Source organism: Hirundo rustica, chromosome Z (assembly GCF_015227805.2).
Source record: "Hirundo rustica isolate bHirRus1 chromosome Z, bHirRus1.pri.v3, whole genome shotgun sequence".
In the NCBI taxonomy this organism is placed as follows: domain Eukaryota; kingdom Metazoa; phylum Chordata; class Aves; order Passeriformes; family Hirundinidae; genus Hirundo; species Hirundo rustica.
The window spans coordinates 81,586,265-81,604,113 of NC_053488.1; the positions used below are offsets into that span (position 1 = coordinate 81,586,265).

General features: G+C 40.1%; 1 protein-coding gene across 2 annotated transcripts in view; it reads right to left on the reverse strand.

Moving 5' to 3' along the window:
• LOC120765096 (V-type proton ATPase subunit S1-like protein) overlaps nucleotides 1-10,604 on the reverse strand; it is a 48,309-nt gene extending 37,705 nt beyond the window's left edge. Inside the window, exons 1-4 of one of the 2 annotated variants that reach the window (XM_040089393.2) lie at nucleotides 10,478-10,604; nucleotides 3,991-4,088; nucleotides 3,427-3,466; nucleotides 3,229-3,288 (exon numbers count right to left, since the gene is read on the reverse strand). In XM_040089393.2, coding sequence (XP_039945327.1) covers nucleotides 3,229-3,288; nucleotides 3,427-3,466; nucleotides 3,991-4,060 — 170 coding nt within the window. In that variant the 5' untranslated portion in view covers nucleotides 4,061-4,088; nucleotides 10,478-10,604. Of the gene's footprint in view, nucleotides 1-1,328; nucleotides 1,397-3,228; nucleotides 3,289-3,426; nucleotides 3,467-3,990; nucleotides 4,089-10,477 lie in introns of those variants that run through there. The other variant, XM_040089394.2, reaches the window with a different exon arrangement.
• Between the last annotated feature and the right edge of the window lie 7,245 nt (nucleotides 10,605-17,849).

The window sequence follows — 17,849 nt, forward strand, 5'->3', positions numbered from 1 at the left end:
CTTGGATGTTTGATTTAACATTCCATCATCACTAAGCATTGATTAAGCCTTAGCACATATACTTGATTGTGCTTACGACTTTGTTTCCTCAGGGGAAGGTCAGGCTTTATGACAACATCACTCTGCTAAAACCAAAATTGTTGGTGATGCTACCAACTGTGATCAGCCTCATTCATATGCTTACAAAATTCTTGTGCTAGTTTGCTTCCACATAGAAAAAAATTAATGGAAGGCATGGATTAGCACAAGTAACAAGAATCAAAAATGGACTTAGGCACCTGTGTTCATAGAATTAATTACATTAATACGCAGCTTCATCATAGTCTTAGAAACACATTTCTCAGAGTGTTGTCTCTCCCTCTGTTGAAGTCCTTCTGCTTTGCCTACAGTTTTATAAATATCCATCAGGGCAAAAAAATTATGAAGAATCAATAGTGTCTTTACTCTTTTTTTTTTTTTTTAATCCTTTATTCTGCTATTATTAAATTTCAGAAAGTGCCTGAGACATCAATGGGTCTCAGTTTACCTCCTAATAGATGACTGTATCCATCAATCCAGCATCACTCCACTCTGTGGAAAATACCTGGATGCAAAGGCTACACGAGTGTCCTGGATCTTGACGAAGACACTTCAAAACAGATGTGGAGCCCACAGGCACAGCAGGATGAAACTTCACACCTGACCACGCCTATCCCACACCCATCCTAACAAAAAAAGCCTTTCAGTTTTGCATTTCCAGCTCCACAGAGAGGACCCAACCAAGGCCCCACAGCCTGAAGTTCTGGCTATAATCACAGAATCATTCTCTGCTGCTTCATATCTCCCACTCATCTTCAGAGAGGTTTCCAAAATGCCAAAATGATAAAAGGTCAAATGCAGCCTCTACAGATTAATTCAGTATTAGTTATCCATTTTTTTTTCTTTAAATTCCTGGTTCTTACACCATGTACTACCATGTGACAAAGTATGTTCACCTTCATATTTGGGAAGATTTTTCCCCATTTATCTAATTTCTATTCTCCACTCTCTCTCACTTTTTTTTTTTTTTTTTTTTTTTTTTCTCTCTCAATTTACCTCACCATTTAGCATTTGACCACAGCACTTTTGGGCTGCTGCCTTCTTAACCGGGACATTTTGCCTGCTATTTATTACATTTATTATACACGGAAGGCCCAATAAGTATGAGCTGTTTAGGCAGTGCCACTATGTATTTGTGTATAACTAATGTCTTACAAATAACTAATATAAATATTATACATCATACATATAATATATGTTTATATGGTATTTAAATTACTCATATAAATAAATAACTAAAAAGCACCCACCAAGTTATAATTCAAGAGATGGGGCTGCAATAGCTGTAACTCCACTTCTGAATCCTCCTAAAAAGAAGCTGAAAATCACAGTTGGCAACATTTCTGGAAAGCAACAGTAATCCATAAATACTCCTTAATTTTCCTGTCATTGCAGAATTAAGCCACTTCCAGCTCACACAGATCTTACCAGGTGTGCGAAATTGATGTCATTATAAGTCATCAGGAAATACCCACAGAGACCTGTAGCAACATTTGGAAGTTTTGTTAAACAGCTGTGTGTTCTAATTGATTTGTATTATTTAAAACAGCTAAAGCAAGTTATTGCCGGATGTAGAGAAGGGATGACTGAAGACCCCAGGGAGATTTAACTCACAAGAAAGCCAATCACAGGAACTTCATTTGAGCATTTTAAGATTATTACTAGAGGAAGTGCAATTAAATCATCACCATTTATCAATTATCATTATAAAATACTATGCAACCTTATCATGTTAATTTATTTATGAGAAGGTGACTAGTTGACTTCTGCTTTCTGCAGTAATCTAGTCAGGAAAAATATGTCAAGATGCTTTCTCTGGAAATGAGCATAAATTTTCACTGTGATCAAAAAGTAACTATAAAAGTCCAAATTTTACCTAAAATTTGCAAATGTCAAATATATCCACTCTTTACAGCTTGTATCAGTTCCCAAGTTGTATTTTATTATAGATGTATTCCACCACAGAGGGTATACACCATAATGCAGCTGTATCAGAAATGTGCACAGGCCAGCAACACTCATTTCATGAAAATGAAATCTAGGGGGGAAAAGTGCCAAAAAGTCAGTAAGCCTTTCTTTTCCTGGTCTGCCAATCACAATTGCAGATCAGCCCTAGCTAAAAGTTAAGTAACATGTATGGACCTTTGGCAAGCTCAATTTTTCTTCCCTGTGGTGGGAGTGCTCGTAGCATCTAAAATTTGTATCTCTTTTGGATTAAAAACTAAACCTTTTTATTCTGCTGCTCATGTGTGCTGAGTGCTCAAGCCTCATTTGGTGAGTTTGCCCAGTGACTTGCATTATAGGATCTGTGTCCCTGCAGGCAAAGCCTAACCCACATAACAAAATGGGTCAGCAGAGAAGCAGCAAGGCAAGACAAAACTCTGTATTTCAGTTCAGAACCCCAGTTCATTTGACAGAGAAAAGTAGATTTTTTTCTTGTAGACCTGACTCTTGCTTTGATCTGATGCTTGCATGCTAGTTGTCATTATCTTCCATAATCTCCTTATTTAACAGAAAGTCACATTTTGCAGCTGTTAACTCTGCTAATTTCTCCAAAATGTTCTTCCTGTGTTTGTCACTGCACTCAAAATTAGCTGTACCACCTCTGGAGAGTGTCCCAGAATGAGATTCATCACTCCACATATTTTGCCACCCAAAAATCCTGGTTTTGCATGTATGTACCCCCACACACCTCCAGTTATTAGATGCAGGACAGTTTTTACTTTACTGTCCCTTAAGACACAAAAATAATCCCCGTGTGGGAGCAACCTTGTTTTCCTTTTGGCTTTCACAACTCTGATTTCACACATTCTAAACGTCCCGTTTATGCTTTATTCCCAGTAGTGTTGCATTACTACATTAAGTTATTAGAACCCAGTTTCCTCATCTTCATTCACAGACAAGCCAGGTAATTAATGCTTCATGTGAAAAGTGTGTATTATAAGAACCTGCCAGCTCACAACTAGAATTCAGATACACACAGCAATCACCAGAACACCCATGGCTTGGTAGGTTCTCAGGAAACTGTTATAAGATAAATATTAGTCTGTGGCTGAAAACACAGAAATGCTACTCGTGTTCCCATGGCCAAGCACCATCTACAAACAGGTATCCTGTAATTAAACTGTGCTATTTGAATTAAGGGAGTACCTGTAGGACCCGGTGGATGTTACATCCTTGTCATGCTGCTGTGGCAAGAGACCTGAGTGCCTGGAAACAGCTAAAATAAGGAAAAGAAAAAAAAAACAAAAAAAAAAAAAACAAAAAAACCAAAAACCACACCAGGAAGGGAAGGGGAGGGAGAGAGAACACATTGGTATCTTGGTCTGATGGGAAAAGAACTCACACCTGGAGAGTCTCAATTCTTTGTTGGATTTGTTCATAAGACCTGGAGAAAAGGGAAGACACCAAAGCAACCAGCTCAGCTCTGAGCTATGTGGCACTATTAGACAGCACCAACATATTTATGGATAGGAAACCAATTTTCCGTTGTTTAATCCTGAAGATTGCATGTCTGTTAAAAACTGAAAACTACACATAGTCTTTTTTAGTACTTTGATTACCAGACAACCCACAAAATGTTACACTGATGTGTTTTCTTTACATAAATAAGTCTGCTTTTGTATTTACCCAAATTCACAATTACTCAGAAAGTGACGGAATTTTTGAGGACTGGCTTTGGAAAAGTATTCCAAATGCGAGATACTGTTAAAACAAGCCTTAAATGGCGAACACTTAGATATCCTTTAAAATCCAGGACTGAAACTATTGCTGATAAATGCTTCAGCACAACAGGATATAGACATACACTTTCCCCCCCCCGCCCCTTGTATCCAAGAGAAGAATAATGCGACTGACGATCCAGGCATATATTGCATTCCCCAATTTCCTGAAGGACCAGAGGATTCTCACCTGCTGTGTAATAGTGTCCCAGGGCCCCTCCTGCAGACGATCCTGGTAGGATGCGTGAACACTTCCCCATATTTCATCCAGAGTTAAAGGCCTTCCATCTGGGGGAAGAAACAACCACCTTCAGCCAAAGCTCTTAAGTATGCTGTATTTTTAATACAGAACAGCAAAATTAAAACTGAAAACTGTTCAAATCCTGACTGAAGGTGCACACAGAACAACCCTAAGTTCCCTGATCAGTTTTCTTGTCACCTGAGAGTGAAGAAGAAAATCATGCTGATTGTTAAGGTGTGAAGTGTAACTAGTTTTGTAAAACAAAGTTTTGATAAGGTGGATTTAAGACCACAAAATAGCATCATGAAGAGTCACCTACTGTAAACATAGGCAACTCATAGTGAGAGAGTGGAGAAAATCTAAGGAAAAAAGTTCTGCAGATAAAAGTTTACTGCATTTTGGTTGAGTCCACAATGTCTTCTTGAGCTGCATTTATACAGCATTGTTGCATCAGGTTTTTAGTTGTGATGCTACAATTATGCCAAGAAATTAGTGTCAACCACTTAAAAAATAAGCACGTCTATTTTTAAAGAATTTTTGTTTACGGCAACCAGAATATTTCAATAGACTTTCAATAAGTAGCCTCATTTTGACATTTATCATGTGTCAGAAACCATCATCCTCTGATAATCAGTTTTATTCTACTGACATTTGTATGTTTGTAAAATGAAAAAGATTTATTCACACAATTAACATCTGAATGCCATGTTTAGGCACAAGTTCAAACCAGCTGCCTACAGCCTCTGATTTTATTTCTGCACATATTTACAAAAAAGCACAAAGTTCTGAACTTATATAAGCACCATATAGCAGAATCATGTAGCAAATAAAGTGTCTGAGGTGGTAACAGTATATTAATCATCTTTTCCATGCTATCCTCATGAAGGTGAGACTTGGTAGACCATCACATCCACTGTCTTCTGATGATAGGTACCAGATCTGTGCTGGAAGCAGTCTAACATTCACAAAGAAATTTGCTGCAACAGCCTAAATTTATTTTAGACGGATGTATTTACACTCAGATCACCTGTATGCAGGTGATACGAAATGCCATGCATACCTGCAATTTTGTTCTCAACAGAGGAAGTCCAAGTGTAAAATCTACAATAACACACGTTCTAGTGCAACACCAGATTTGCCAGTCTAGACTTTGCTCTGTACACCTTTCTCTGAGAATTTTTATAACACTGAGTAGATTCATGTTCACGTGGAATGGATTACTCTGACTCTCTTAATCCCACTTTCAGAAATGATCAGAAGTTATTGAAACATTAACCATGTTAGAGTTAAAAACAAATTTTATCTTTACCACATGGTGACTTCATTCTATTCACAAGCTCCCAGGCTTGCTCTAAACAGATCTGTATTCTTTGGGCACTCTTACCCCCTTTTTCCAGCACTCTCACATGTTTAGCAGCCCTGTTACACATTCTTGCAACCCACTGAGATCTCAAACATCCAGCTGGTCTGACAGAGCAGTCAGTAATTGTTGCTGCTGGCAACAAGGGCCCACTGTGGCACCTGCTAAGCCAAGCAGCCTCTTGCCTTCATGCCTCTTTTTTTCCCTGGGATGGAGCTGACCTGGGAAGTTCAGCCAGAACAAGAAGGAAACAGCAGAAACAAGCCAAGAGAAGGGGCAGGAGAGGAAGGTGAAGGCTCCAAATTCACCCACCCACAAGGACACAGCCTGCTGTGTGTCTTAAGGCTTATCCCAAGTCCAGCTGGCATAGTTTTATCACTTAAACTGTTTAGACTGCAACAAACTTTTCTGAGAAAAACTGCTTGACTGCCCAGCTGGGGTTAACTCAATCATGTCACCACAAATAAGAAATAGTTAAAAAGGCAGAATACTGAGTGCCTTCTCACAGCAGCAAGGTGAGGCTGTCAGACCACACAGGGGCTGCAGTTCTCAGATGGACCTCAATTTCTGTAAAGAGCAGAAATTCTTTAGGCAGACAAAATCCCATTATTTTTTTCAGAGAAAATTTTCAGACTTCCCAAATTACTGTAATCTATTTTCTTCATCTTTAGTGAGGGCTTTTAGTAATTTCAGAGATTCCCAATTAAAAGCTTTTAACCATTTCTAAGATTTTCAGTAAAAGGTTATTTGACAATTTGGGTGAAACAGCGCACAAATTGTTTGGAGGCTTCATTCTGATGTATATTATAAGGAAACAAGAAACCATTAAATAAACCATTGCCAAAAGAGAAAAAAAAACCACTCATACAGCTTAAGAGAATATATGATCATAGAAATTAATCAATTTTGGTTATGTCCAAAGCCACAATAAAACCATTTCTTACAGGATATGGTCTTTAGAGCAGCTGTGTTTCTGAGAAAGGACACAGTGGTTACATGTTTTTGAGCTCAGGAAGTAAATCTGTATTCTGGAAAGCATTTCAGCCAGGCCCAGTGTGGTTGTGAATACAGAAAATCATGCCTTCAGGGTTGGAGGAAGTTTCCCTATCTCAGAAGCTCCCTCCCTCTAACCACTGATTAGCATGTTTTTTATTGACAGGGATTTAGCTGTCAGTGAACTGAGAGAGTATTTTGTGCAGGTCAGCCTGAAAACCTCATTCCTTTTCTCTGCTCTAGAGGAGTGAGGGTGCAGTCCTTGTTGACTCCCATTAGTCCCGCTCTTTCTTTTCAGTGTTTCAGCCAGCTTTCATGCCACTTCCTCTGCCTTTGCAGGAAACAGAAGTGTGAGATGAGCCATTATTATCTCCACACACAGGGTGATTCCTGAATGGTGCCTGTGCTCACCTGTGCTGCTGATACCTCACTGTGGGTTTTCTCATGTATGGCAAGAGGGTTTTGAATGCCTGGCTTCAGATAGGAATGGTTCAGGAAAAGACTGAAGCTCCTTGACATCTTAAAGACTAGGAAAAGAGGAAAATACTCTGCTGATTAAAGAAAGCTTACTGGACCTAGCTCAGCCCATCTGGCTGATGCCAGCATTGAAGGGGAAGGATAATTGCCTATACCATCTGTCTCCAAGAGGGCTAATTGCTGACATCAGATATCAGCAGGGGTTCATGCATTTCTTCAACTACCTATTTGGTAGTCTCATAAGCCAGGGAAAGAAAGAATGGCTCAGTATGGCAGGGACAGGGCTGATTTTGGAGAAATTAGCTTCTATCCTGAGCTCCTGACACTTGACTGTGACTTCAGCAGGCCTGAAATTCAGAATATATGCCACGTGGAAAGTATGATGAGGCAGTGAAAAATGTTTCTTATATATACACACTGCCTAAAAGTATCTTCTTGTACCCTATAATGTTCCCAAACACCTTCCCAGACACTCTCATCATCTCTCAGCTTAATCACTATTTTCAACTGAAGTATTTGTCGTTGCACAGAACAAGATCTTCCCTGTAAAACCATCCCCTGAGACTACAAAATAGTTTAGATATCCCTCAAAATATTTTAGTTCTGTTGCAATCAAAATTTCAAACCTTACCTTACACCACCTTACGTAGCAAACTTCATCTCACAAACAACAAAAAAAGGTCTAAAGTTGAGTTCAAGAAAGTAAGTTATTTCATCCAATTTAGACAGCAGCATGGACAAGGATACAATGCAACTTTTTCCCTTCTGCAAGAAGTAGTGATCTCTAATGCTTGAACATTACAAAGAGGAGTGAAAACTGGATGTCTTCACTGGCACAAGCCCCTGAGGATGCCAACCAACCTGGAGACCATAGGAAAATCCCCCCAGCAACACTACGGGGAGCCTTTTTCCTAGAAGGGACTGAGAGACCAGGTAAATGGAAGCTGGACTCACATGCAATGGGAGAAAGGCAAGATTTCATTGATTTCATCATTCTAGAGAAGTTTGTAAAGTGTCTGCTGGAGTGCAGATTTGGACAGGCTGGTATCAGCTGCTGTTATACAAAGAGAGGAAGTGAATATTGCAAAAGCCCTAAGCCAGATTGAACAGAAGAATTATTGTTTCCCAGGTGTGATGGGCATTGCAGACACTGCCAAGGAGGAAGCAAAGCTCTGAATTCAGCTCTGTGCCCTGTGCCGGGGAAGGCAAGATGGGGCAGGGCTGTGGAACCACTGGAATGATTACAACTCGCCTCTACCTCCTGCAGCCAGCTCTTTTTAGCACAGGGATTGGTATGGACAGGATCCCAGGGGAACCAGAACAGCCCACAGAAGACTTGTGAGGAACCCCTCCTGCTACCAAGTCTACAAATAATAGTAGGAATTTAGACTAGGAAATTGAGATAAGTCTTGAGGAGATTGTTCCTTGATTAGTGCAGGTGAGGAAAGCAGTGAGTATTGCTGGTTGTCTGACAAAGTGAGGAGTCCATCATATGGACTATTACCTCAAAAGAAAAAAACTCAGGGCATTTCCCAGAGTTCTCCTCACAGCAGGTTTGGGACAAGGCAAAGGATACTCTGCTCAGGTATCTCAAGTGACTGTGAGCATTTGCCAGCTGTACATTTCAAAAAATCCCACCTTGGGACCTTCAGACAGCACAGCACAGGCAGAACAACAATGTGCAGGGAAGACAGAATTCCTCATTTTCAAAAGCTGTCCATAATTAAAATCAGAGAATACCAGCTGGTAACACTGTAGGAGACACACTTACTGCCAGCATTTTGTATCCTGCTCCCTTCAAGAGTCAGATATTGTTATAATTTAAAAGACAGTGTAAAATGCTGAAGAGAACCCAGGTGACCTTCAGAAGCACCTAAAAAAAGCCCTTGTTTTCCATTGCAAAAGGTTCCCAAGAAGTGTTTTAAAAGATAATTGTACTTGTAGGAACAATTACAGTTCTGTACTGCAAGGGGAGCTGTTGGCACATAATACCATGATTGTGCATTAGATCATCCACTGGCTCCTGTAATATCCACTTCCAGCTATAAGGAGTCATGTTTCAACACCTCAGATTCCCTGGTGCTGACAAGCTAAACAACTTGTTTTGTCTCTGTGAGCTCTTCTCTGGTGATTAACTGCTTATGGTGAATACTAATTATATGGAAGTACAGTAGAGTAGAGATACTGTCCTACTTCCTCTACCTGCAGCATCTCCATCCTCTTCTATAGAGACACTGCACTATAAATTCAGCAAAAATCCAGAAGATGACATTTTTCAGGACCACAAATAGGCTAACCCATCTCTCACAGTGAAAACTACCTTTATCTTCCTGTCTGCAGAGTAAGTTCAAAGGCACAACACTGCACGTTTGTAAATGCCTGTGATAATGCTGGAAATAAATTTGCAACAGGATGTGTGCAAATGAGTTTTCTTGGTGGTAAAAGCAGAGCAATGTCCCGCAGTTCCCCATGTCCCACTCTGAAAATTTACCCCAAATTATCCATTCCTGAAACTGCACCTCAGACTAAAATCTTTCCACCAGGGAGCCTACAAGAATTTGTTCTTCAATTTTGAATCTGAAGTACTTTTTGAAACGCTAACACTGCAAAATTAGAAACCATTAAACAATATAAGGCAGAGAGTGATTAAATCTACCAAACACATTCAAAGCAGCTTAAGCTACTTTTTAATTAAAAAGGAAAAGATATCACTGGCAACATTCAGACATCTTTATCTAGATAAACTTATTATTCAAAACACAAAAGATGCTGATCATAGAATGGTTTAGGTTGGAAAAGAGCTCTAAAATGATTGAGTCCAGGCCTTAGTCCAACACGGCCATGCTCAACAAAATGCTGTCCTCAAGTTCCACAAGCTGGTCCTGCTGGCCACACCACTGCAGACACAAGCCAGGGTGCCATTGGAGCACAAGTACACAGGCTTGGGCCAGCGGGGAACAGAGCACAGCCAGTGCTGCAGGGTGATCACTCTGATCGCCTGCTGATCAAATGAATGACACCAACAGTTGGTTTCGTGGGAGGATGAGTGTTCCTCCTTCCTCCCCTGACAGGATGGGGGCTGAAATCACAGTGTCTACAGCCACAGAGCACTGGGTAACAAGATGTATATAACAGGGAGGAGACAGGATCAGACTGTTTCAAGAGCCAACTTCAACACCAAAAAAAATCATTATCAAAATTTTATTTTCCTTTATGCAGAAAATTTAAACAGAAAACAGCATACATTTTAACAGACACATAAAGCCCCAGCCTTGTGGCTCAAGTGCTGTGGTTAAGTCCACTGATTGCCAGGCCCTGTTTAAACCTACAGCACTAAGTTTTTGTACTCGTTTCAAGAAAAGAACAAGAAAAATGACCGGCAGTTTCAGTCAACTACAGGCAAGACGCCAGGAGCCAAAGATCAGCCTCCCTCAGGCTGAGATGATATCATCTCCTCCACGGTCCTGGAGCTCTGAGTCCAGAGCATTGAAAAATTCACTGGTGAGCAGCCTCATCTCTTTATTTCTCATTACATCTCTTCCTCGACTTAATACAAAATTTTCAACATCTACTGCACCCAACACATTGAGTCTATGCTGGCCTTACCCAAAAAGCATGCTCTGAAATACAGCACAGGCACTTGGTAGCTGCTGGAGTACAGGACGTGGTATTCATAACGAACCACTTCTTCTGCGCAGCAAACCCCAGCGGCCTGAGAGTCATCCAAGGGCTCCTGAAACGAAATATGTGACCACAGCAACACATCAACCTCTGCGTTTGTACCCAGGGAAATTGTCATGAATTCAGTAAATGCACAGAAGAGAAACAATGGCAACCGCCCCTTTAACAGCACTACTCACGCAAATTCCCAATGGAATTTTTCAATGCTAGCAAGAAAATCAGAGAAGTCCGAAACCTACAAAGACATCTTACACACTTCCTTCCACAAACTGTGAACTACTTGCAAGCCTTTCCAGATTTGAGATTTTCTAAGCTGCACCAAGGCTTTCTCTAAAATCTTCATGGCACAGTAACTGGCACTATAAGAGGACTACAGCTGTACCTCTCCTCATTACATTCAGTATAGACCATTTTAGAAGTGTATCCTTAAATAATCCGGTTTTGCTTGCCAAAAGACAAATCAAATGCATCCACCAAAAATCCTCTGATCTACTTTCTTTAAAGGCTTTTTGCCAGAACTTGCTTTTGCTAATAATATAAAATATATCATATAATGTAATTATAATAATAACATAAAATGCAATAATAAAATGGAGAGGGTTTTTTTTCCCTGTTTGGGTATATTCCAGGTGTAAAGTACTAAAGTTTATGGTAGATTTGAAACAAATCAAAGTGGATGAAACTAACTGCATTGAGATACACCCCAGCTGCAGCATGAATTTCACAACATTTCAAATTAATATTCCAACAGCGCTAAGCACCCAGTTGTTTGGACTTTTCTAAAAGCTGTCATAACTCAATGTCTCTGAAAATGGAACCATTAAATTAATAATGTCATTGAGATTAAACATAAGAACAAACTTTCCAAGAAGACACTGTGGGTGTGGACTTGTTCAGTGCTCAAACCCCCAAATTTACATGCATGAACTAAGCAACCATAATGCCCCACAGGTTGGGTGTGCATTTCATGACTTGACAATTGCCAAGCAACCCTGAATATTGGCTTATGGTATCTGTCCAAGCAAAACAGAAAAATACTGAGCAGAAAAGAAGAAACAGCATCCTCTGAACACTGTGTGCATACAACACACCAGAAATTCAAAGCTACTTTGCATTTTCATCTCACATCCTTAATCAAGTCAGCAATGGATGAACCAATATATGAAGAAATACAAAAACTGATAAACTTCAACAGTAATGACACCCAAGATATTTTCAGGATTTTTTTCCTGATGTGACTTTCTAGTGTATTAGACACCCAGATGCTGCTGAGGCAGAGGGACAGAGGTTCACAAATGAATGCCTAGACCTTGGGAAGCTGCAGATCAAGGAACTGCCCATACATTTTTGGACATGAAGTGAGAAGATCACAGATGGCCATGGAGCAGAGGTTTCCTGGTATATCCTAGCTGTCTGCAGGAAAATGGGGTTTTTGCCTAAAGCACTGAATGGGAATGTTTGAAAACATGCTCTCTGGGTTAACCTAGTTTTAAGAACTGTATGTGAAGAGATCCCAGAGCCAACCTGCCAGAAGGACAGTGATGATTGCTCTTTCTGATGTCATAGGCCAGATAAAGACAGGTATGATATGCCCAGTTCCCATATACATGAGGGACAAACCAAGAAGGGGAGTTCTTTTCCTTCTTACATAAGTCATACCCAGTGGTTATATGTAAAATACAGGCTAAAAAAAAATCAAGAAAAAAGTAGATTTCTTCTCTGTATAATGCTGAAACTTCTTTAAAATTGATTAATGCTTCAGTAAAAACAGCAAAAGAGACCATCAGCAGCCTGTGAGAAAAGAAAACAGAAAACCAAACTCAGCTACAGACTGGTTTTCATGTGTGTAGGGGTGGGGAAGAGAAAGTCTGTGCTCAGAACTGAGCCTATATGGTGCTTCTCAGACATTAATGTTTCATCAGATACCACTGGCCTTGCCTCCTGCTTAGTCACCAGCTTACCCTGCCCTAAAAGATACTTCTGGAAATGGCAAGACTACCAGTTCCTGTGTTAAATACCACTGTTCTAGGAAAAAGACTGTCTCCATACAATGCATTCTGTATTTAATGGTAAAATGACTAATTTGTGACTATTTTAGACCTGCACACAAAAACAAATAACTGAATCCTTCTCAGGGCTATTCTAATCCCCCTTCTTCTCAGTAAACAGCAATTTCACGTTTTTTAATTTAAAAAGACACACCACTGATGTGCAATCGTGCTCTTTACAGTCTCTGCAAGTACAGCCCACAGTATTTTTGCAGGGAAAGTACATTTTGTAGCCTACAAGTTTTGATGGTATCTCTGTAGCTGATGAGATGAACTTTGCTGATGAGGTGAATAAAATGAATACAGTAATTTTAGGTGATCTCTGAAACATCTAAAAATCTACAAATGGCTGACTAGAACCAAGGAGTCTCAGCCAGTTTTATATCAACCCACAGAACTTCATCTTTACTCTTTAACCAGCTACTGATAAAACCATAAATACAAAACACAAGTGTAACTTACTTTAAAAAAGCAAAATCGACACTTTATTGTTTATATATGTCATGATAGCCTATTTTAACTCTTTCTTTGAATAATTGTTCTAGTTTCCTTTTCCTAATTATATTGTTGTTCTGACTCTTCTTGAGCTAATGCTGAATCCTAGTTACTATACTAGACAACACTGAAATCAACTCTAAATTTGGACGGTTTTGTAACTGCTGCAAAACATTCACATGTGTACAGACACCACAAAAGACAAAACACAAACATCAGCCTTAAAAAATGTCATATACAACACTAACCAAAAAAGGTATTTTAACCAAACTGCAATCATTAAAAATGATACGAGGAAACTTGTTCCTCAAATTTTTTGTTTCCGATTTTCAAATTTACTTGCATGCCTGCCATGTTTCAAGTTAAAAATGTGAATCCAGGACTGACTGGCTGTTTCCTAAACAAATTGGGAAGCTGTCACCAGGAAGCATCTGCTCCTTTATTGCTCTCAGGTAAAATCACTCCTGTGCCATCATAACGGACTATTGAGCAGATGTTTAAAAGCAATGTCTGTATTAGAAAGAAGATAAACAGCAACTACCTAATTAATTACATTAGTTCCATCATAAATGAATTACTACTGATTTTAGTTGATATAAAATTGTCCTCAACCTTTAAGTATCCCCAAAACAAATTAAGTCATTTGTTCCCTTTAAAATGCTAAATTATTTAAATCAATAAATAAGAAAAACTGCCAGGTGTCATTCTGAAGGCAAAATAACATATTTGTACTATTTGTATTCCGCTTGATGAGGAAAGCAAGTTTAAAACCTGTGGTAACAAGTTAATTTGACAGCAGGAGAGAGTTAATTGCGGTTTTGGGTAGTTCAGTGGCACCAGGGCAGCAGGGAGGTATGGGTGAAGGTAACTTTGGAGGGAGACCATGAAGGAAAAGCAAGACAGACAGGGTAAACTAGGAAGGTGACAGAATTACTTAAAAAAAAAAAGTTTCCCTATGGACACCAAACATTTTCCTATCTCCATCTCACCTGCAGAGGTCCACTGAGTCAGACTTTCTTGCTCAGCCTAAATTCCCTTTGAAATTAAGAAGCAAACCCCCTTTTGGGGGAAAAGATAAGAGAAGTGATGCAAATAAACATTTCTCCTGGATGTACAGACACTGTTGCCTTTTGCCAGTTCCTATGTCCCTCATCTCCTTTCTTGCTGCCTTGGCCTCTTGTTTACCCCTGCCTTTTCCAGGCTCTTGGGAGATGCTCCTGCAGGAACACAGCAGGACTGGGAAGAGGTAACACAGGCACAGGTACCAATAATGCTTCTTTGAGTATGAGGAGGAGAAAAAGGAGATGTATCCCAGATTCGTAAGTAAATTTGCCTTTATTGCTTGGAATGCATTTAAGTCTAATTTCATTTCAGCCTCTAAAGTTGAAAATGTATTGCTCTTCCTCTCTCTTCAGAGATGCAGAGCTGCCACTGAAACACAAGAACCTTCAGAAGCAGCTCCTTCAACACTTTCCCCCTGGCAAACAGGCAGATTTGAGTATGGGAAATAATGGTGGCACAGCGTTCATCAGGAAGAATTAAAGCATAAACTGATGAGCAGGGCGTAGCCATGTGGTGAGATTATATTCTGTTCTCATCCCAGGTGTTCTCCCAAGCATTCAGACCGTGCCCCACATTCTCGCTGCAGCCCCTGCAGGTCCAGTCTCTGCAGGACATTTTCCTGCAGGTTTTGGTTCCTCCTCTGCAGGATCTCAACTCACCTCCCCAACCTGGCACAGCCCTGACACCTCTACACCTTATGCTGCCTTTGCCACCGTCACTGACCACGCAGCGTGAGGTCACAGTGGTCAGCGAGGTGACCCTGCCTGGGGAGGGGGAGACTGAGTGCATTTACTGAATGTCACTGTTTTTCATCACTACTAAATATTCACACTGTGCTCTAATTTACAGGCTCTAAACAAAAGTAGCTCTACCACAGCCTGTAAAAATGCAGACATCTCCCTAAAGAATTTCAGTGCAATATGAATGCTGTACAAAACCCTTTATCACCAGTTGCACCAGTTTTATGTATATTGATAAACTGCTCTCATGTCAAAAACACATAATCCAACCACTTTCAGTGCTTTCTAGTGCTGACATCACTAGTGACAGATGAGGAAAACACAAGGATAACAGAAGTGGTCTGAAGCATAATAAAGTTATCTTACGGATTTATTTTCTGTGTGCAGCTACAAAATCCTCCGTGCTGTCCTGGACTTCTTACAATTTAGTCATCCAAGTGAAGAACCTGGTTAAATACTCAATAACAGAGAAAGAAAGTGTCTCTTAAATAGTTTGGTGATGCCTGAACTATCGGGTGCAAAGAGCTTTCTTTTGCAAGACACAGCTGCCCTTAAAAGCCACTATGTCACCAGTGGAGTCAAAGTAAACAGGTCCCTGAAACATGTCATTTTCCAAAGGGAAATCTGACTGAACTGAGCACCTTGGCCACGACACTATGAAAGCAACCAGTCATTTTCAAAATAACTATGTCCCCAGAAACATTTGCTCAACGCCCCCAGTCCTCATGGTATGTCATGTCATACCAAAACACCAAACCCAAGACTTCCATCCCAAAGAGACATGGCATATAAAACTTCAGTAGTTCCTCATGCATGAACAATCATTTCTAACAGCTGGAAATTAGATTTGTCTTTTGATTACTTTAAAACCACTATCACAAGTGAAAGCAAAGCCTTTTCAAGCAAAAGAAGCAACAGACCGTGAAAACAGAACAGTTGTGAATTTTGTCTTCACATAAAGGTGGGGAATTGTTACAAAATCATTCCTCATTCTTGAGTTGTCACATATAAAATGCAGAATTTGGTGGCTTTTCTCCTCCCACAGAAGAAACATTTTTTCTTTTTTTAATGTAGAGAGTACAAGGCTGTCTGCACAGGGCTGGAATAGAGGCATGGTGCGTTAGGAAACCTCTTCTGGTGGGAATGACAGGAATCTGGGAAATAAGGCAAAGAAATCCAAGGAGACAGAGGGACATAGCTCATCTGCCGAGGGAAGATGGACCAACCCAAACTACCTCTAACTCCTGAAAGGAAGTGCCCCATGAAGCTTTGGACAAAGACCTTACAGAGGATCAGAGCAGCCCCACCTGGAAGCACGTCCACAGCCTCCTACCAATGTTCTATGCCAATGTTATTCCTCAGACTGAGGAATGTATAGCAGTTTTCTTTCCATGGACGTATGGTGGGATAAGGAGAAGTTGGAGATAATGGTGCCTGTACCCACTCATTTTTGCCACCTGCCTTTCAGTAACAATCACAAAATCTCAGGACCACTGAGTCTGGAAAATTCCTCTCAGACACTGAGTCCAAGCCGTGCCCTAGTCCCACCATGTCCCCAGCCCAGAGCTTCGAGTACCACCTCCAGGGATGGGCATTCCAAACCTCCCTGGGCAGTTCCAAGGCCTGACCACCCTTTCCACAGAGAAATTCTGGTTGGTGTCCAACCTGAGCCTCTCCTGGCCCAGCCTGAGGTCATTCCCTCTCCTCCTGTCCCAGCCTGAGGCCATTCCCTCTCCTCCTGTCCCTGTTTCCTGGGAGCAGAGCACGACCCCTCCGGCTGTGCCCTCCTGTCAGGGACTTGTGCAGAGCCAGAAGGTCCCTCCTGAGCCTCCTTTTGAAGGATTTTCCCATCATTTTTGTCACTATCTTCCATTTGCACAAATTGGAGTAAGCTACTACTTTCAGGTTAAGTACTATTCCACAAGATTATTGTTTCTTTAGAGCTGAAGTGTTTCCAGGACTGGGCCCTGTGCTTTACAACACACAAAAAAAAAGAAAAAAAAATCATTGCTACACAAGAAGACAACAGTAGCAGTTCAGCTGTATTTTAGGTCAGCTTTATTTTGTTAGAACAAGAATTATTATTCCTACTTTGTGAATCACAGCAGCAACCCAGTTTTGGCCACACTTAATTCAACAGAGAGACTGACAGCAAATGCCTACAAACCTTTACTTTTTAGAAGACAAACTCAAATCCTCATTAATTTCTCAGATGAGAAACTGTATGAAAACGATGCCAAGACTGACAGACAGTGTTTAACAGTAATTCTGGTGAAAAAGTTACAGACAGAAATGCTCAAATTATCACAAAATCTGGTACTGTAAAAACAAGAAATTTGAAATTAATGTTGCAATTAGAAGTGGCTGCACTCGTGCCCACCCAGGACACTCCAAGGGAACAGATGTGAGACTGAGACAGTGACTTATTGCAAGAAATAGAATAGTTGAATGCTGCCCACTTGAAAATGGAAATGGCATCTGATTAAGTTAATATCTGACAAAATGATACATCTTGAAAGTTATCTGAGATGCTAACCTAAGCTTGGCCATAGACTGTATTAGATAAGCACAACCATTACAAACAATAATCATAAACAATGTGGCTTAATTACAACTGGCTTATTTGGAGTGAGAGATTCAATCCTATTAACTATGTGTTAAGGCTAAAGCACATGTGTTATTCTCTTATTAAGAAAACAGGAAGATGATGCTAAATTATAATGACCTATTTCACGTAAACTTTAAAATAGCCTGAATTCAAAACTTTTAGCTATCACTAAAAATAATAATGAAATTACTCAAAATAGCTGTGAATAGTTGATCTTACTCCTAAAATCTCCAAAACAAAACATGAATTTGTTCCTACACTAAGACAAAAAATGATAGCACGTTAGGATCCACAGATAGTCTGGAAATACCCAAGTATAATAATTAGATTTTTAAATGGAACAG